This window comes from Salvelinus alpinus, chromosome 7 (assembly GCF_045679555.1).
Source record: "Salvelinus alpinus chromosome 7, SLU_Salpinus.1, whole genome shotgun sequence".
In the NCBI taxonomy this organism is placed as follows: domain Eukaryota; kingdom Metazoa; phylum Chordata; class Actinopteri; order Salmoniformes; family Salmonidae; genus Salvelinus; species Salvelinus alpinus.
In genome coordinates this window covers 52,742,807-52,765,066 of record NC_092092.1, presented here as the reverse complement: position 1 = coordinate 52,765,066, position 22,260 = coordinate 52,742,807, and the positions used below count along the sequence as shown (strand labels likewise).

Below are 22,260 nucleotides of genomic sequence, written 5' to 3'. Positions count from 1 at the left end.
TGTGTGTGTGTGTGTGTGTGTGTGTGTGTGTGTGTGTGTGTGTGTGAGAGAGAGAGAGAGAGAGAGAGAAAGCAAAAGTTCTCCGACTGCTTCAAGAGAACTTCAAGCTGTGGTCAAATACTTGGTAGGAGAATTGCAGAGCGCATGACTTGGACTGAAAAAAATGATGGGTATCAGAAGAAAAAAATAATCTTCCTGCAGCCACTTTCTTTTGTCTCTTTGAAAATCCCCTAACAGAGGATCACATCAGCTAATTTCCAGATTTGAGGTCAATACATGCAGATAAGAGCACTGGAATGTATTTAGGTTGGGCGCTGTACGTGTAAGTACGCCACCCATGCACCCTTAAACCCTGGTTGTCTTTACACACTAGTCATAATGTACATCAGAAAACACATTTTGATGGTAACACAGAGATAACGATGGTGTCTCTTATAAAGGGGACAGAGGGAACGTATCTCCCAGAGTTGTATTCAAACAAGGAACAGACAGAATATTTTTTTTAAAAGGCCAATCCCGGGAGACTTTACCTCATCTGCGTCTGTGGCTGTTAGCTGCATTATCTTGAAGCCGTCGCTGACGTTCTCTTCCACGGTCACGTCAAGAAGATCGTTTGGGAAAACAGGTGGGTTGTCGTTGACGTCCTGGAGCGTAATTTCCACCTGGAGGGAAACAAAAAACACAACCATTCATTCCCATGAACAGAAACGACTGCTATAGCCGGTCGGTTCCCCGCGACACGTCCTAGCCGGCTTTTCTGACAGATACGCGCTCAGCAGGGACAAGTCAGAACACTGCAGAGGGCTCGGGAGAGAGGAGAGCTGCTGAAATGTCACGTGTTTCATATTCACATACTGTATACATAGTCTTACGTTGACACCGGTTATACTGTGGAGATCAACGCTGGTTCGGTGCCAAGAGTAGAATGGACTTATCAATGCATCCGACTGGGACAGTTCCATCCAGAGCACGCAGTTGTGTGTTTCAACACACCATAGACGTCACGGTTAGAATTCTAAATCAGACAGATCGTATTCAGTTGAAATCAAAATCAAACTTTATGCGTCACGTGCACCGAATACAACAGGTGTGGACCTTACCGTGAAATACTTACTTACTTACAAGCCCTTAACCAACAATGCAGTTCAAGAAAGAGTTAAGAAAAAGATTTACCAAATAAACTGAAGTACAAAATAATAAAAAGTAACATTAAAATAACAATAACAAGGCTATATACAGGGGGCCCGGTACCGAGTAAATGTGCGGGGGTACAGGTTAGTCGAGGTAATTTGTACATGTAGTTAGAGGTAAAGTGACAATGCATAGATGATAAACAGAGAGTAGCAGCAGTGTAAAAACAAAGGGGATGGTCTGGGTGGCCATTTGATTAATTGTTTAGCAGTCTTATGGCTTGGGGGTAGAAGCTGTTAAGGAGCCTTTTGGACCTAGACTTGGAGCTCCGGTACCGCTTGCCGTGTGGTAGCAGTGAGAACAGTCTATGACTTTTGTGACTGGAGGGTTTGACCATTTTTGGGCCTTCCTCTGACACCGCCTAGTATATAAGTCCTGGATGGCAGGAAGCTCGGCCCCAGTGATGTACTGGGCCATACTCACTACCCTCTGTAGCGCCTTACGGTCAGATGCCGAGCAGTTGCCATACCAGCCGGTGATGCAACCAGTCAGGATGCTGTTGATGGTGCAGCATTAGTACTTTTTTAGGATCTGTGGACCCTTGCCAAACCCTACTTTAGTCTACACAGTGTACAGACAGTGTCTAACTACTGCCTGGAGACGCACTTCTTATTTGCATCTACCTCATTTAATCAGAGAAAGAGAGACAGACAGACAGACAGAAAGAGAGACAGAGAGAGACAGAGAGAGACAAAGACAGACAGAGAGACAGACAGAGACAGACGGACAGACAGAGACACACGGACAGAGACAGACAGACGGACAGAGACGGACAGAGACAGACAGACAGACAGACAGAGACAGACAGACAGACAGAGACGGACAGACAGACAGAGACAGACAGACAGAGACAGACAGGACAGACACAGACAGAGAGACAGACAGGGTTGGCAGCGCACTACATTGCTGCCTGTCATAAGTTGAGGGACAGTGTCTGACAAACCAATCAACCTGCACATGTACTCTACTGTATGTTTATTGTTATTGTTGAATGTATGGTTATTTTGACACTTCGTTATTGTTGTTACTGTTGTCCCGTTGACAATTTTGATTCTCATTTTTATATTGTAAATATCCAAAATAAGCTTTGACAATATGTACATTGTTACGTCATGCCAATAAAGCAAATTGAATTGAATTGACAGACAGAGACAGAGACAGACAGACCCAGAAAGAGAGACAGACAAAGAGACAGAGAGACAGACGGACAGACAGACAGAAACAGAGAAACAGACAGAGAGAGAAAGACGGACAGAATGACAGAGAGAGACAGAGAGAGAGACAGAGACAGACAGAGACAGACAGACCCAGAAAGAGACACAGATAGACAGAAAGAGACACAGACAAAGAGACAGAGAGACTGAGAGACAGACAGACAGAAAAAGAGAAACGAACAGAGAGAGAGAGACAGACAGAGACAGACAGAATGACAGACAGAGAGAGAGAGAGACAGACAGAGAGAGACAGAGACAGAGAGAGAGAGAGACAGAGAGACAGAGAAACGAACAGAGAGAGAGAGACAGACAGAGACAGACAGAATGACAGACAGAGAGAGACAGATAGACAGAGAGAGACAGAGAGAGACAGACAGAGACAGAGACAGACAGACAGAGAGAGACAGAGAGAGACAGAGAGAGAGAGAGAGACAGACAGACAGACAGACAGACAGACAGACAGACAGAGAGACAGAGAGACAGACAGAGACAGACAGAGAGACAGACAGAGAGACAGAGAGAGAGACAGAGAGACAGAGAAAGATAAATAAAGATAAGAGACATACACATTACGGTGTCAAATTGTGTCTAGCTCAGGAATACTGTTTCCACTCATACTCCGCAATCACATCTCATCCCCAAACCCAAATATGCATTTCAACGCCAGTAAACAGTGTTTGCTTTAAATCACAACAGAAATGTGCCTTTGCATTCTTTGTTTAGGACTTCTATAAAAAGCCAGGTTTGAATTCTCCAGCGTTGCAATCTCCATTAATGTTGACAGTGATTATGGTAATTATTTGCAAGACATAAAAACTCAACCGCGAGTTGCTTTCTCCTGAGCATGCCTATTCAGTCGTATTCAGTCCTCCAGTTGGTTCTGCCGCTGTGCGGGTTGATGTGGGTTGCTGAGGCGCAATAGGAAATGGGAAAAGGAACAGCTGCGTCACGTCCACAATGGGACTGGCCGAGTTTTTTTTAACCAACCCAAGTTTCCCCTCTCAGGCATTTACCGTGCAGACAATGAGCTTCAAGGCCACAGGACCACCAAGAGGGGTGAGATACAGGAGTCTATTCAGGCCTGCCATTGACAGGAAAAAACAGACCTCACGTGCTCCTGCAAATCCACTCTGAAACAAGCAGCATGCTAGAACTACCAACAAATGCCAACATCCAGAGCCTTTTCAAGAGCGCCAGTCAATTAAAGGTGACCAGGGAAGGAAAGCGTTTGAGACGCCTAGAGAGAGAGAGAGAGAGAGAGAGAGAGAGAGAGAGAGAGAGAGAGAGAGAGAGAGAGAGAGAGAGAGAGAGAGAGAGAGATTCATGTATAGCAATTGAATTGAGAGCCTTCTTATTGATGACTTAAGCGCTATAATTGCTTTTCTATAACTGTTTTCACTCCCAGCCAGATGAAAATCCGTTTTTTTTTAAGTCTGAATATTTACTAACACTGTCCAAAACCAAGAGCAGCTTTCATAAGCCTATGATTACAACGTGTCTCCACGGTGACCGCTTACTAATCTGATCCTGAATCAGTGGTTAGGGCTGTTCAGTGGTCTCTGTCTGGGATGAGGATGTGGTGGATCTGACCCTGGATCCAGATGATTAGGGGAAGAAAAGACGGATCAGATTTAACGCGGGGCCATCCCGGTCAGGGGCGCTACGGTACCATGTAAAAACAAGACGGGAAACGACAGCATTTCCAGAGCCAAGGGACTCGGCAAAGTCAACAAACGATGAATATTTATCTTCCAACCCGTGTCCTCTTGATGTGTAAAAAATGCACGGACCATTTCTGAGGAGTGAACTAATTAGAGAAGAAGTGCGGTTATGAGAAATAATTACGCCTGCGCTTATAGTTTACATTACCCAAGCTCCCCTGGGGGAGAGATATCAAAGAGGCTTGGTGAAACATTTCATCGGAGGAAGAGGAAGCGAGGTCAGGAGGGAGGAGCGAGTTTTTTTAGCTCCCTTGCTCAACCTGTCACTCAGGCCCAGACGCCCCAGTGTGGTGCAGGTGAAACACATTAGTTTACAGGGGAAAAGATTGTGTTTCAGGCCACTACTGTTTCGAGTTGCAGCTGCTATAACTGGCTGATAGGCTCCATTATTTATGCCTGACATGAATGATTCAAAGGCCGAACGGCTCCTGAGTGCTGTCGATTATGATACCTTAAGTGATCAAGGACCATTTGCCAGGGTCTACACCTGCAAAATGGCCAGAGGATTTCTCATCTGACAGGAATTGTTCACAAAGTCCATCCCAACCGTGAAGCACGGGGGTGGCAGCATCATGTTGTGGGGGTGCTTTGCTGCAGGAGGGACTGGTGCACTTCACAAAATAGATGATTATGTGGATATATTGAAGCAACATCTCAAGACATCAGTCAGGAAGTTAAAGCTTGGTCATAAATGGGTCTTCCAAATGGACAATGACACCAAGCATACTTCCAAAGTTGTGGCAAAATGGCTTAAGGACAACAGAGTCAAGGTATTGGAGTGGCCATCACAAAGCCATGACCTCAATCCTATAGAAAATTTGTGGGCAGAACTGAGAAAGCGTGTACGAGCAAGGAGGCCTACAAACCTGACTCAGTTACACAAGCTCTGTCAGGAGGAATGGGCCAAAATTCACCCAACTTATTGTGGGAAGCTTGTGGAAGGCTACCCAAAACATTTGACCCAAGTTAAACAATTTAAAAGCAATGCTACCAAATACTTATTGAGTGTATGTAAATGTCTGACCCACTGGGAATGTGATGAAAGAAATAAAAGCTGAAATAAATCATTCTCTATACCATTATTCTGGTATTTCACATTCTTAAAATAAAGTGGTGATCCTAACTGACCTAAGACAGGGAATTTTTACAAGGATTAAATGTCAGGAATTGTGAAAAACTGAGTTTAAATGTATTTGGCTAATATACCCCGTAAACTTCCGACTTCAACTGTATATACCCCTAGATGATTTCATTCATAAAATCGTCCTTGTCCTCCTTATCTACCACTGCATTCAACTTCCTGGCAAAACCTTCCAGCCCTCTTCCAATTAATAGTGAGGATTTGCACACACGTCATCCATTGATACTAGGAACCGACATTTGTGGGATTGAAACACTTCACAAACTCAGTTTGCCGTCTCAACAAGCCATATCTTCAAGCAAAAAAAGGCTCAGGCTACAGACACTGACGACTCCAACTGTTTCACTTCTCTTCCCCTAACAGTGACAGAATGTACTCCCACTCCCTCCCGGTGCACATACCCTTTCCCTTATTATCGTCCTCCTATTTTAAAAAGGTGGACGCACTGGCAGTGATTCGCGTACACTTTCCCCCAATCATAGTCGCAGTCATGCCAAGATGACTGCACGAAGATGGGGAGATGGGGGAAAGGGGTCACGGAGGAACGATATCCAGTCTTTGAACATTACCCCCTATAGTAAGCACATATTTTGTGAGTTACTGAGTCAGTCAGCATTTCCTACCAGTGGGTAGCGCCAATTAATTAACTCAATGCTGGTCTGCGTTAAAGATGAAGTAATACACGACACAATTTCTCCTACTCATTACTATGATCACAAAGACTCCACTTGAACAGAGTAAATGAAACATCAACAAAGTATCGTCTCTTTTTCTAAGAGAGAGTTCCAAAACCAAAACACATTATAACCTCTGATGCAACATGTTGGAAAACTAAATCTGGTTCATGTGTTCATAAAAAATGGAAAAGGGTGCGTCTCATGTAGAGAATAATCATTTCAAAATGATTACATGTCTCATTAGACGTTGTTGACGACTTGAGGTGAAAGTTCGGGGACGTATCGACTTCCAAAACTAATTATCTTTTGGCCTTTTGAAAATTGAATAATTCCATTCTGCATCACCAAAAAAGGTTTTCGTAGCAGCAGAGTACTTGGAACTAATGTGTCAAAACCTGGATCACCAGGGCTCTTTTACTGTAACACTTCATCATAGCATAGGGCCAAAATCACGAGCCATTAAAAGAAATGACTCAGACGTTGGCTCGGAATGAAATAAAACGATTCAAAGAATGTTTGTAACGCCAGAAAATGAACTCAACACTCAAACCATTAAAACATGCTGATTCTATCAAAAAAATGATTAGACAAAAATGATAAGCAGAATGCACTATTTATTTGCAGTGAAACGACATTTATCCGCGATTACATTTGGCCAATCATTGGATAGGGCCTTGAGTTAGCTGGCGTATGGACAGAGAGCATGTTGGGAAAGATTAGTACTGGGTCCTCAATCTCAGTGGTTCCCAAATTGTAGGGCATCTCCACTGGGAGGGGGGCACGAGGGGTTGGCAGAAGACATTTATATATATACTGTATATATATATATATATATATATATATATATTCAGTTCCAGTTAAAAGTTTGGACACAGCTACTCATTCATGGGTTTTTCTTAATTTGAACTATTTTCAACATTGTAGAATAATAGTGAAGACATCAAAACTATGAAATAACACATCATGTAGTAACCAAAAAAGTGTAAAACAAATCAAAATATATTTCATATTTTACATTCTACAAAGTAAGCTTTGCACACTCTTGGCATTCTCTCAACCAGCTTTACCTGGAATGCTTTTCCAATGGTCTTGAAGGAGTTCCCACATGAGCCCTTGTTGGCTGCTTTTCCTTCACTCTGCGGTCCAACTCATCCCAATTCATCACAATTGGGTTGAGGACAGGTGATTGTGAAGGCCAAGTCATCTGATGCAGCACTCCATCACTCTCCTCCTTGGTCAAATAGCCCTTACACAGCCTGGAGGTGTGTTGGGTCATTGTACTTTTGAAAAACAAATGATAGTCCCACTAAGTGCAAACCAGATGGGATAGCTGATCGCTGCAGAATGGCGTGATAGCCATGCTGGTTAAGTGGGCCTTGAATTCTAAATAAATCACGACAGTGTCACCAGCAAAGCACCCCACATCATGACACCTCCTCCTCAACGCTTCATGGTGGGAACCACACATGCAGAGATCATTAGTTAATCTACTCTGCGTCTCACAGAGACATGGCAGTTGGAACCAAAAATCTCAGATTTCCAACGATCTAATGTTCATTGCTCGTGTTTCTTGGCCCAAGCAAGTCTCTTCTTATTATTGGTGTCCTTTAGTAGTGGTTTCTTTTCAGCAATTCGACCATGAAGGCCTGATTCACGCAGTCTCCTCTGAACAGTTGAAGTTGAGATGTGTCTTTTACTTGAACTATGTGAAGCATTTATTTGGGCTGCAATTTCTGAGGCTGGTAACTCTAATGAACTTACACTCTGCAGCAAAGGTAACTCTGGGTCTTCCTTTCCTGTGGTGGTCCTCATGAGAGCCAGTTTCATCATAGCGCTTGGTGGTTTTTGCGACTGCACTTGAAGAAACTTAAAAACTTCTTGAAATTGTCTGGATTGACTGACCTTCATGTCTTAAAGTAATGACGGACTGTAATTTTTCTTTGCTTATTTGAGCTGTTCTTGCCATAATATGGACTTGGTCTTTTACCAAATAGGGACATCTTCTGTATACCACACCTACCTTGTCACAACACAATTGATTGGCTCAAACGCATTAAGAAGGAAAGAAATTCCACAACTTAACTTTGAACAAAGCACACCTGTTAATTGAAATGCATTCCAGGTGACTACCTCATGAAGCTGGTTGAGAGTGCCAAGAGTGTGCAAAGCTGTCATCAAGGCAAAGGGTGGCTACTTTGAAGACTTTTTTTGGTTTCTCTATATGTGTTATTTCATAGTTTTGATGTCTTCACAATTATTCTACAATGTAGAAAATAGTAAAAATAAAGAAAAACCATTGAATGAGTAGGTGTGTCCAAACTTTTGAATGGTACTGTAAAAATGTTTTTTTAAGAAACTCAGTCCAGCTTTAAACTTACTCTTAAAAGTTGCAATAGTAGAATGCACAAGGTGCAATCGGATAGTGCATCATCAGTTCCTCTTTTCATGTTAGTTATTGCATACCTTAGAGACATTTATAACTTGTCAGAAATGTCCAGATCAACTAGCCCATGTCAGCTAACGATTTTAGTTTTTTAGCACAGAGACATGGTTGTAATTTTTGAGTCACTCAAATATCACATAAACACACATTAGACATGGCAAAATGTATAGTATTGCAAGAAATAAGCTTTAAAGCTGCAACATTTGTGGTGCGGGATGTTCCCCAATGCTGGTAGAGGGGCCCTGAGTGAAAAAGTTGTGGAACCACTGCTCTATGTGACAAGTAGTCGCCCGGAAAACACATTACAGAGAAGGGATCCAATTTATTGCCATGTTTCCCAGAGGGAGAGGAAGGAGCCATCACTGGAGCTTCTCACATCCACTTCAGTAACTCTAAGACCTAACTATACCACACCCATTACTAAGGTCAACCAGCACACTTATACAAATAAAGTTGGTCATTTCATACAATGGATACACCTTCCAAAGCTCTAAGCAACCCTATGCATTAGTAAAATCATACCCTTCCATAAGAAGTATTTAAGAGGCACTGGATTGTTTGAAGGTATCTGTCATCTTCCTGATTCAAGGAATGGATGAACCCTCTAGAAAACCCCCAGGCCCGATGTCTATGTTTGCATTGCTTAATCTGAAAAGCGTATGGCATGATCCGTGCAAGTCTGATGAATGTCCTGCTATAGCTCAGAGAATGTAAAGGCGGACTAGAGTGATATAACGGCACATTCAACATTATTCAATTCCTGGGGCTCCCGAGACTCGCTTACAAAGACCATCTTTATCTCCCTCTCCCTCCATCTCTCCTTTACTCATTTAACTGTTTAGATATAACGTCAGGGATTTTTGGGCCTCAGATTTATGGTGATGCTGGCTTAAGAACTCCAAGTACCATTCCAGTCTCCGTTTTTAAGCGCAAAAGGAAATGTAAGCAAAAAATAAATAAAAGGCAATGGGCTCAGGTATAAATTATCTGATCCACCTGCTTTTTACACATATACGCAATCATTGAACCGCTTGATTTGTCAAACAAAAGCCCCCGCAACAATCAATCTTCCTGACCGCAGTCGGCAGTGTTTGCTCTGGAGAGGAGAATTTGACCGTGCTGGGATGGGGAATGTGCTCGGGAAAAGCTAGACAAAGCTGGAACACTGCCAGACCCCAACGAACAGTGCCGGAGAGAAGTCAGGATAGGGTAGTATCCCCCGAGCTTCCAAATCTTCTCCAGCCAGAAAAAAACATGCAGAGACGAAACTAAACAAAATAGGAGTGCCTGCAAACGATCACAAAGCACCTAGTTCTTATGAAACCAACGGGTGGAGGAGAGACAATGCCGGACAAGTGGTTTTAATAAATGGGATCACAGTCCTCTCAAAGGAGAACTGTTAAAAGATAGTTTGTCTACAGTTGGTCCTCCAAGCCCCCTGCAGCCTCTGTCAAGCAAGGTCACCCTCAATGTGTTCAGGAGGAATATATAATCCTGCAAAACTAATAACCCACAGTCTGTTTGGACCAGAGTATTCTTCACGGAGTTGCTGGACTCGTTGTTGACATCTCCCTACATAAAGCCTTGAAACAAATCATGATGAATTGTCGTTTTTTTTATGTGGTAATATTTCTTCCCTCTTGTTGATACCAGGAAGAGTTGGGTGGAAAGTTTAATTATTAGTTGAGCTATAGCAGAGCTAACGGAACAGATGAGAGACAATGTTCACCTCTTCAGACTCCAGCCCAATACAAAGCTCAACTCATAACCACCATAGCCTACTAACTACTATACATATAAAAAGGTTAGAGAGAATTTAAGAACATCAAACAAGCACACCTTATTTCTCCCCAAGAGAGAAGGGTGAGGTAAAAAAAAAAGTAAAACATGATTTGCAAAAAGTATGCTTTGACGAAACGGAAAGAGACCGTTACGGGAGTCCATCTCCATCTTGGAGCTACAAGCCCTGCGTGAGTCTATGGCCTATTCACTACAGTGTATCCACCATTACCATCCATTACTGCATTTAAACCACGTCAAGCACGCAGGAGAGAAATAGGGGTAATAAAACACGATGCAAAAAAAAAAAATGTATCACAAAAAAACTATTTCTGACTGGTAAGAAAGAACAAGAGTACAATACAATTGTCTTTTCCATTGCCAATTGATGTGATTTGTATGATTCAGAGTCATCATAAATATTTAAGAGTGGAAGATAATACTGAGTGCCCCTGCTTGCAGTTTGAAGTTCAACCCAGGGGATTTCAACAAGAGAACTACTAAATCTAAGGGATACAGATACAAGGCTTGTCTCTTTCAAGCCAACGTCGGTCTCCAAGTCTTCTGGAAGGAGAAGGCCTGGCTTTAAAGACTATTCCGGCATCCATTTAATAGTAGCTGTCCACCAGTGATTAATGTGTACAATTTTAAGGCACAGGGAGCAGACAAGGCACTGGTGATATGCTCATCTGGAGTTGGCCAAACTACGCATGAAAAGACAGACACATCTGCAGAGGTTGCTTATTTCTCTTCAGCGATGTACATCACTCTGTTCAACTATTAAGGAAGAAAAGGTCATTAAAAAGGGCCCTGATGAGGCTTCGAGGGCACCAGGGGAGGCAAGTGTTGACCTCATGACCTCTCCATGGTCCACTAACAGAACGTGATTGAGAAGGTGAAAAGGGACGAGGGCTCGGGGTGGGTGGAAGGAAGGACAGCCTACTGAAGTCTTGTGTGCATTTTATTCTACATGGGTGAATGGAAGGCGGTGTGTGTGTGTGTGTGCGTGCATTAATGTGTATGTGTGTGTGTGTTGTGTGATTAAATCTAAAACAGGACCAACTCTGTGTGAGAACAGATCTGGGAACCCCCTGCAGCCTCTGTTTATGTGAAAACCGAGAAAACAGTAACAATGGTCGGTACCTAATCAGGAATGGTTGTGCATGGCGGCGACTCTCCAAGCTCCCCGACTGTTTAACAGCCTTAGAGGGAGGTCGGACTTAGCAGACACACACACACACACACTCTCTGGCCAACAGTTTCTCCAAGAACATAAACATGCACCTTTATCTGTTTACTAGACACTAACAGGCAGTGGTGTAAAGTTCTTAAGTAAAAATACTTTAAAGTACTACTTAAGTCGTTTTTTTGGGTATCTGTACTTTACTTTTTATATTTTTGACTACTTTTACTACATTCCTGAAAAAACGAAATGTTATTTTTTCTCCATACATTTTCCCTGACAACCAATACTCGTTACATTTCGAATGCTTAGCAGGACAGGAAAATGGTCCAATTCACGTACTTCTCAAGAGAACATCCCTGGTCATCCCTACTGCCTCTGATCTGGCGGACTCACTAAACACAAATGCTTCATTTGCAAATGATCTCTGAGTGTTGCTGGCACACTCCAACACACTAAAAATAAGAAAATGGTGCCTTCTGGTTTGCTTAATATAAGGAATGTGAAATGATTTATACTTCTACTTTTGATACTTAAGTATATTTTAACAATTACATTTACTTTTCATGTTTAAGTATATTTAAAACCAAATACTTTTAGACTTTTATTCAAGTAGAAATTTACTGGGTGACTTTCACATGTGCCGTTTTCTATTAAGGTATCTATACTTTATGACAATTGGGTACTTTTTCCACCAAATGTGCACTGAAAGTTGAGATTTTTTTGAGGGAACATTAGTCTACTACTGCAGCAACTACTGAAGAGCTTGCGTGAGTTGAACACTGCATCGATCATAAAACCCCACATTGTAATTTCTGATCCAAAGAAGAACCAATTTTCTTTCTCCTCTTCCGTGGCCATGCAGCCATCTTTCATTTTGCGTCCCATACATCTGTGTCGGTCATTTAGAAACCTGACAGGAAACATTTGGCAAGATGGCCTGATCCAAAGACATTTTGAGAGGTGCAAAAAAAAGAAAAGAGAAATGTTGATGCATTTAACATGAGGCTGCGTAAAATAAAAAAAAAGACTTCTGCCAAATAACTTGACAACAAGAGACGGTTTCCCCCCACCTAGACCATTCATAGCAACAGACTAAGGGCTGGAGCTAGCCTCTCCTACCCACTGAAGCCTGCTTTTCAACCTCCCTCACAAACCTCCTTCATGAGGAAGATTTGTAAGCTTCACATGTTTAATGTTCACTTGTTTAGTTTTTTATCATGAAGACGGACTCGCTCGGAATACCATCCATCTTAATTAACTTTCCATTTGTATGCACATCAGCCGCAGTGAATGCTAGCATGGAAAGCAATTGACTGGCTAAAGAGGAGCTCTCGAAGCACGGAGAAATCGTTACCGGATTAAAATGTATACGGCCCCATCATGTTGCCTGTGCATTTCATTATCTTGTTTTGTTTAGTACTATCAATAACTTTAATTATACATAAGCCTTATAAAATGTAAATCCTTGCTCCTATAAAGACACGATGCACATCTTCCACATACTGAAACACTATTCCATCCATTCTAAATTATTCTGAGTAACCCTAATTTGAAGCACTCTCCTTTTGATTTACTGTCTGTAGCATGAAGGGCTCACTGTCTCTATAGCATAAATAAATGATGTACACCGTGTCCTGTAGAAACCCCTCAAACAGGTAAATATAATTACTGTCTCTTTAGAATAAACATGTCAGACTCAATTGGACCGGTTTTCAAACCAGAAAACACGGTTTAAGAAGCCAAATGTTCGATTATTTCAATTAGTATTCGTTAGCATGTTGAGTTTGGCATACATTTAGCCGACTTGGTCGCTACCGCTGTAAGGGGCTTCCCTTTGGGCCTGTCTGAGGAACAAAAAGGAAACGTTTCAAAAAGATCCAGCTTCACAGCCACCCTGTTTTGTCTCGTGGCGTGCTTGACTGCAGCCAAATGGCTTCGAGACAATCCATCTCAATTCCCATTCAAGAAACGTATATAGACGATTAATTGTGAACTCGTAAACCCACAGAACAATCCTTAGAGGAGGAAGCCACCCATACGTTCCATACGTTCCTACTGAGCTTCAGCTAGCTACCGCTCTCCTCGCTCCGTCTTTGCTATCATCCCTTAACACCTATGGGCTTCCTGGGGGGTTTTGGGGTCACTTCAGGGGGTCAGAAGGTGATGATTAATCCCTTGGAGCAGTGGCATTGTGGGAGCTCCTGGATAGTTGGGGGTCAGGACCCCAGTTTAGCAAAATGCTGTCATTTGTTCGTTGACCTTCAATGCCGACCCTGACATCTATATTGTGTCTCTATTATGCGTCCACTCCTCCATTCTCCAGTTTTCCAGAGGATGGAGGAAAGGGGGGTGGGGGGCTGGTTATGTTCATTTGTATTGCTATTCACCAAAACCATCCCCCTTTCTTTCAGCATGTAGACAAACTATACAAATGGAATGGTTTGTGGTTTACAGAGAATTTGAGTGGAAATATTCAGACAACAAAAGACTCCTTCCAATTGTCCCTCTGGTGACTCCGTAGCGGGGAGGCTAATCCGTCACAATAAATAAAGTTGTGTTTAGTAATGAAGGAATTGTTTATTCTGGCAACAAATACGGAAAGTCGTTATCAATAACAATGACAGAGAATGTTCCTTGGGATATGCAATCCATGATACAGAGAAAGCATATCCCAACATTCGCTGTTATGTACACGCCCACACAAACAAATGGACCACGGTCATTTACTTATTAATTCAACATTTACTCAACCTGCGCGACAGTACACACAAAGGATGACAAATTATTGTCTGCCTCCAACCTTTGTGAGGTATGTTTAGTCTCTGGTCTTAAGATAAGACAAGATAAAGTATTTGTCTTTAGAGGCTGGAAAAAGGCTGGGGTATTCCCCACATTATTTACTGTCAAAAAAACAAAATCAGGTTTTTGAGATGCTGTGAGAAAACTCCAAATCAAAGATGGCCACCATGTTCATGTCGCGTTACAAACATGACTGTACACACACAAAAATAACTTTTGCAACAATTAACACCATGTTCTATCTATTCATCCCAAAGTTATGGACACTAAGTTGCAAACACAAGTAGAAAGTTGCACTTCATTCATTCAAGGAAACACAAAAAAAAGGTTTGGTTTAATCCGATCGCCCGGTCGCTGTCAATCAGTCGAGGGCAGAGGGTTTAATAAGAGATGCGCTGGGGTAAAAGAGCTAACAGTGTCACATATGATCTAGTCAAAGACAGGAGCAATCACCACCTCCCCCACACCGCGGCACGCAAAGCCCGAAACCACTACTTGGCACTGGACAGAGAGAGAGAGTAAGGGAGGGAGAGGGAGGCCGAGACACATTTACATGGGCCCTCCTCTTTTGTCCCCTAGCCTCCTTTCTCTTTCCTCCCCCCCTACCCCTCCCCTCTTAACCCTTCTCATTATTTCTTGTCCTTTCGCCTTTTGTGTCCTCAAACCCTCTTTTCTCCTGTCTATTCCCTCTCTCTTTTCCTCTCAGCTGTCCCCTCCTCTCCTTAAGTGATCTCTCTTCCTTTTTACTCTTCATCCCCTTCCCTTCTTTAACCCTTTACTATTTTCCACTTTAGTAGATCTCTGTTTTCATTTGCGACATCCCTAGCAAAACCTTCACTTTCACAACAGTAATGGAGGGCCTGGTTTTTTCATCTTTGGTTTAACAAAAGAGCTGGTAATGCATCCAAACAATATGGAAGGTTATTGATTACATGTCGACAAGGAGGTTTGCATAACTGAATGACAACGTATTATTACGAAGGTTTGCATACTAAACCTACTCTTGAAAAATAATATTATTTAACATTTTCATTGTTGGACTGTAAAAACACCAGGAAATCAGCTACAAGTTATTTTAATTTTGAAACTTTGTTCCCAATTATTCCCATGCATTATAGAGAGACATACAAGTATGTGATCGTATACAAATAGTAATCATTCATAATACATTTATTGGATTTAAATAACGGTTATCTACCAAATTAGGTACTCAAAGCACTTTACATAGCGGGGGGAAACTCACCTCATCCACCACCTCTGTGATGCACGGCAACCATGTTTGTGTCAGAACGCCAAACATCAGCTATCAGGTGGAGGTGAGGAGTGACATATGCCAATTAGGAATGAGGGGGATGATTAGGTGGCGATGATGGAAATGTGGCCAGGTTGGGAATTTAGCCTTAACATGGGATTTTGAATGACCACAAAGAGTCAGCACGCCCGTTTTAACGTCCCATCTGAAAGACGGAACCCTACGCAGGTCAATGTCCCCAAATGTAATCAAGGTTTGAAATTATGCTTAAGTTGTCACGTATACTCCCTCTCCGGCCTCTAGGTCATCAGGCTGCTGTCACCATCGTCAAGCGCACCAGCGCCTCATGACACTCACCTGGACTCCATCGCCTCCTTGATTATCTTTCCTACATCTGTCAGTCCCCTTGGTTCTTTCCTCCGGTGTTATTGACTCTGTTTCATGTCGGTGCGTTGTTTCGTGTTTATTTATTAAAACACTCACTCCCTGTACTTGCTGTTAGATATTACTACATGGTCGGAACTAGAAGCACAAGCATTTCACTACACTCGCATTAACATCTGCTAACCATGTGTATGTGACAAATAAAATTGTATTTGCTTCCCAACACTCAGCGCACTCGTTACATTAGTCAAATAGTATATCTCTTTAGGCTTCATGAGGTCAATATGCAGTCTAAAAATCTATTTAGTATTATGTTCCGGCCATTCGCTCAAAAATAAATTGACCTGTGGCTGAATCTAGTTGATGATCCTGTGAAGGAAAGCCAGGGGCACACTGCAACACTCAGACATCATTTACAAACGAAGCATGTGTGTTTAGTGAGTCCACCAGATCAGAGGCCGTAGGGATAACCAGGGATGCTCTCTTGATAAAGTGAATTGGACCATTTTCCTGTCCCGCTAAGCATTCAAAATGTAATGAGTACTTTTAGGTGTCAGTGAAAATGTAGGGAGTTAAAAGTACATTATTTTCTTTCGTAATGTAGTGGAATACAAGTAAAAGTTGTCAAAAATAGAAATAGTAAAGTACAGATACCACAAGAAACTACTTTAGTATTTTTCCTTAAGGACTTCAAACCACTGGTAACCAGCTACATATCCTAATGTTATGCCTAAAGTTAATCTTTCAAATTTACGGGAGAAAAGTAGGCCACAATGAAACGTACTGGAGAATAGTCCAAGCGCTGTCTGCTGATAAAATGCTTGTTCGTGAATTCTCATCCGAGTGTAGAGGTGCAACTGAAGCACAAAATGTGTCCGTTGCCGAGCAGAAATTACAATAAGAAGCATTTTAGATCTGCGTTTGCAAATGCAGCAAGATATTTCTCATGCGTTTTACGCAACCCCTAAGTTTAACTTGCTAGTTGTCTAAGTAAGTGGCATAAATTATATATTTTGGGGGGGGAATTTTACCCCCTTTTTCTCCACAATTTCGATCTTGTCTCATCCCCACAACTCCGAAACATGATCCGCCAAACCGCGCTTCTTAACACCCGCTCGCTTAACCTGGAAGCCAGCTGCACCAATGTGTCAGAGGAAACACCATTCAACTGACGACTGAAATCAGCCTGCAGGCGCCCATATCGCCACAATGAGTCGCGAGAGCATGATGATCCAAGTAAAGCCCCTCCCGGACAAACCCTCCCTTAACCCGGACGACGCTGGGCCAATTGTATGCCGCCCTATAGGACTCCCGGTTGTGATCGAACCCGGGTCTGTAGTGACGCCTCAAGCACTGCGATTTCTTAGACCGGTGTGCCACTCGGGAGGCCAAGTGGCTGAATTAATAAGGTGATGGGGAATCATATTGTTTTAGCTTTCTGCCGTTTTTGAGAATTCAAAGCCATTTGGATTAGTTATCTGTACAGCTGCCACTGCTATCTTGGCTTCCTTGCGTTTTATCCCCTCTCCATTCTCGGTCTGTCTGCTCCTCTTCCCCCCTCTCTCCTCCTTGAGCAGAGCAGGAAGGCCTGCTCAAAAGCACCCACCTAGCAACTCAAGACTACACACAGACACAGCGTGTACACATGCTGCTCCACTTCACTCCACATACTGTTCTTCCTTCAGACAAGCATGTGTCAAAACTTGGTTCATTTGACAATGTCTCTTGTTCACATTGTCCAAACTCACCAAACATGACATTCGGTAGCTCCTACCTATGTATAACTTTATGAGCTGAATTGCCTTTCTTTGCAATTTGTTTAATTTTCATTTGCGATAGCAGCCTCCGTGGAAAATCGCTATTACTGCATTCTGGTAATAGACGATGGGTTTTTTCTGTTTTTTGGCTCCCCTTTGTGTACTAAACCGGTAATACCGTAAATCCTGGAATGAGAGAAGTACAGCATGACATTGTGAATATCTGGATACCGCCAAACCTTAATATAATGCCTAAAATGCATAACGTGGATTTAATATGATGGCTAAACTGCATAAAGTGGCTTACCTCGTCTTTCTCTGAAAGCTTATGCAGCTGTTGGCTCTTTGCAATACCTTGATACAAACTCATTAAACAACATGCTGTTCAATTAAATGGGAAGCTACCACAGTAATCCAAGGAAGGAAACGACTAATCCAGATTAAGGTCAGCCAGACGGGGAATGGAATTGTCAAAAGCACCCACCTTGAAAGCTGCATACATAGGATACCTTTGAGATGCACTCATTACTGTGGGGGAGATACTATTGGTTGACGCTCAATGTTAAGTTGAAATATACCTATCATATCTCTGCCAATATGACACCAATGTCGATGGAAATTTGAAAAACAACTTGATTGGAGGTACACAAAACAATCCCCAACTCTCGTCATGAGCCGTACGGCTGTTACCGAGAACCACATCCCGGATTTTTAACAGGGTCGTTAGCAATTTAGTTTGCAGAGTATTTTCTGCACCCACCTAGCTCAAATACATACATACCTACATAACCGTTCAAAAGTTTGGGGTCACTTAGAAATGTCCTTGTTTTTGAAAGAAAATCTAATTTTTTGTCCATTAAAATTACATAAAATTGATCAGAAATACAGTGTAGAAATTGTTAATGTTGTAAATGACTATTTTAGCTGAGATGCCTTTTCACTGTTGAAGTTGAGAATGGCGTTTTGCAGGTACTATTTACTCAACTAGCCTAAAGAAGACCAGTTTTATTGCTTCTTTAAATCAGCACAAGTGTTTTCAGCTGTGCTAACATAATTACAAAAGGGTTTTCCAATGATCAATTAGCCTTTTAAAACTATAAACTTGGATTAGCTAACACTGCCATTGGAGCACAGGAGTGATGGTTGCTGATAATGGGCCTCTGTACACCTATGTAGATATTACATTTTTTTAAATCAGCCGTGTCCAACTGCAATGGTAATTTACAACATCAACGTATTTCTGATAAATTTGATGTAATTTAAAAAATGGACAAAAAAATTTGCTTTTATTTAAAAACAAGTTACCCCAAACTTTTGAACGATAGTATATATATATATATCCCACAGTTGACAGTGCATGTCAGAGCAAAAATCAAGCAATGAGGTGGAAGGAATTGTCCATAGAGCTCCGAGACAGGATTGTGTCGAGGCACAGATCTGGGGAAGGGTACCAAAAAATGGATGCAGCATTGAAGGTCCGCAAGAACACAGTGGCATTCATAATTCTTAAATGGAGGAAGTTTGTAACCACCAATACTCTTCCTAGATATGAGCAATTGGGGTAGAAACCGAGCAATCGGGGAGGGGGGGGCTTGGTCAGGGAGGTGACCAAGAACCCAATGGCCAATCTAAAAGAGCTCCAGAAGGACAACCGTCACTGCAGTACTCCACCAATCAGGCCTTTATGGTAGAGTGGCCAGACAGAAGCCTTAGCATTCGGAGGAGGAACCTGGCACCATGGTGGTGACAAATGGAAGCCTTAGCTTCCAGACTTCCCTCAGTACAGAGTGATGTTTGATGAACCTGCTCCAGAGGTTTCCAACATGAAAATGACCCTAAGCACACAGACAAGACAATGCAGGAATGCCTTTGGGACAAGTCTCTGAATGTCCTTCATTGGCCCAGCCAGAGCCCGGACTTGAACCTGATCGAACATCTCTGGAGAGACCTGAAAATAGCTGTACAGCGACGCTCCCCATCCAACCTGACAGAGCTTGAGACGATCTGCAGAGAAGAATGGGAGAAACTCCCCAAATACATTTGTGCCAAGCTTGTAGTGTCATACCCAAGTAGACTGAGTAAAGGGTCTGAATACGTACAGTACCAGTCAAAAGTTTGGACACACCTACTCATTCAAGGGTTTTTCTTTATTTTTACTATTTTCTACATTGTAGAATAATAGTTAAGACATCAAAACTATGAAATAACACATATGTAATCATGTGGTAACCAAAAAAGTGTTAAACAAATCAAAATATAAAAAAGTGTTCAAAGTAGCCACCCTTTACCTTGATGACATGCTTTGCACACTCTTGGCATTCTTTCAACCAGCTTCACCTGGAATGCTTTTCCAACCGTGTTGAAGGAGTTTCCCCATATGTTGAGCACTGGTTGGCTGCTTTTCCTTCACTCTGCGGTCCAACTTATCCCAAACCATCACAATTGGGTTGAGATTGGGTGATTGTGGAGGCCAGGTCATCTGATGCAGCACTCCATCACTCTCCTTCTTGGTCAAATAGCCCTTACACAGCCTGGAGGTGTGTTGGGTCATTATCCTGTTGAAAAACAAATGATAGTCCCACTAAGTGCAAACCTGATGGGATGGCATATCGCTGCAAAATGCTGTGGTAGCCATGCTGGTTAAGTGGGCCTTGAATTCTAAATAAATCACTGACAGTATCACCAGCAAAGCACCTCCACACCATCACACCTCCTCCTCCATGCTTCACAGTGGAAACCACACATGTGGAAATCATCCGGTCACCTACTCTGCGTCTCACAAAGACACGAGAGTTGGAACCAAAAATATCAAATTTGGACTCATCAGACTAAAGGACAGATCCAACGGTCAAATGTCCATTGCTTGTGTTTCTTGGTGGCCCAAGTAAGTCTCTTCTTCTTATTGGTATCCTTTAGTAGTGGTTTCTTTGCAGAAACTCAACCATGAAGGCCTGATTCACGCAGTCTCCTCTGAACAGTTGATGTTGAGATGTGTCTGTTACTTGAACTCTGTGAAGCATTCTGAGGTGCAGTTATCTCTAATGAACATATCCTCTGCAGCAGAGGTAACTGGGTCTTCATTTCCTGTGGCGGTTCTCATGAGAGCCAGTTTCCTCATGGCGCTTGACGGGTTTTGCGAGTGCAATTGAAGAAATGTTCAAACTTCTTGAAATTCTCCAGATTGACTGACCGTCATGTCTTAAAGTAATGATGGACTGTCGTTTCTCTTTGCATATTTGAGCTGTTCTTGCCATAATATTGACAATCACAACTGATTGGCTCAAACGCATTAAGAAGGAAAGAAATTCCACAACTTAACTTTTAACAAGGCACATCTGTTAATTGAAATGCATTCCAGGTGACTACCTCATGAAGCTGGTTGAGAGAATGCCAAGAGTGTGCAAAGCTGTTATCAAGGGAAAGGGTGGCTACTTTGAAAAATCTCAAATATAATATCTATTTTGATTTGTTTAACACATGTGGTTACTACATGATTCCATATGTGTTATTTCATAGTTTTGATGTCTTCAATATTATTCTACAATGTAGAAAATATTTTTAAAAATAAACCCTGGAATAAGTAGGTGTGTCCAAACCTTTGACTGGTACTGTATAATTTTCTCAAAGACATGTATTGCTAAAATAAAGGTTTAAGGAAATACAGGTAGGTATTACATTACTACAAGACAAAACAGAAGTCGTGGAAAAAGTACCCAATTGCCATACTTGACAAAGATACAGTACCTTAATAGAAAATGTCTAAAGTAAAAGTGAGTCACACAGTAAAATACTACTTGAGTAAAAGTCAAAAAATATTTGGTTTTAAATATACTTAAGTATCAAAATAAATTGTAATTGCTAAAATCTACTTATATACTACGGATAACCAGGGGCACACTCCAACACTTCAATACATAATTTACAAACTAAGCATTTGTGTTTAGTGAGTCCGCCAGATCCGAGGCAGTAGGGTGACCAGGGATGTTCTCTTGATAAGTGCGTGAATTGGACCATTTCTTGTCCTGTTACGCATTCAAAATGTAACAAGTACTTTTGGATGTTAGAGAATAGTATGAAGGAAAAAGTACATTATTTTCTTTAGGAATGTAGTTAAGTACTTTACACCACTGCAAAACAGTTCACTCAATCAAGGATGATGGTCTTGTAAGTATAAAAGCAAAGCTTGCTTTCATATAATTAAAAAAACAATTAAAAAGTTGTGGAATTGGATTAGTGTGGTATGTGAAGAGTCCAATACTTTAACTTTTAAGCGGAACAAGTCACATTGCTGTGGGAGCACCTCCTGTTTGAGAAGGTTTGAATCCTAGTCTGTTTGAGAAGGTTTGAATCCTAGTCTGTTTGAGAAGGTTTGAATCCTAGTCTGTTTGAGAAGGTTTGAATCCTAGTCTGTTTGAGAAGGTTTGAATCCTAAGCAACATTGTTTGAAGTACAATAGATCAACATAGCTACTGTAGTAGGTCAAAGCTGTGTGTTGGAAAACCTTGGTAGAACATGGGTGGAGTAGGCATTGTGGTTCTCATGTGAATTGCCTTTCTTTTTCGGCTTCAGACAAATACCTACTTCTCACATAAAATGTAGGGCCAGACAAGTTTGTAGGAAATAAATACCAGAAAATTGAAATGCATGTGAGCACTGAGGTTCAGCAATTGTTTGTTTGCTGGTGCACAAAGGCGCAGGGTGCGAAAAGTTCTGGGT

At 41.9% G+C, this 22,260-nt stretch overlaps 1 protein-coding gene across 1 annotated transcript in view; it reads right to left on the bottom strand.

The window, feature by feature from the left end:
• The window catches only part of LOC139581168 (protocadherin Fat 4-like), a 92,978-nt gene that overhangs the window by 43,390 nt on the left and 27,328 nt on the right, over nt 1–22,260 (bottom strand). The window contains exon 2 of the mRNA XM_071410650.1: nt 531–662. Coding sequence (XP_071266751.1) covers nt 531–662 — 132 coding nt within the window. The remainder of the gene's footprint in view (nt 1–530; nt 663–22,260) is intronic.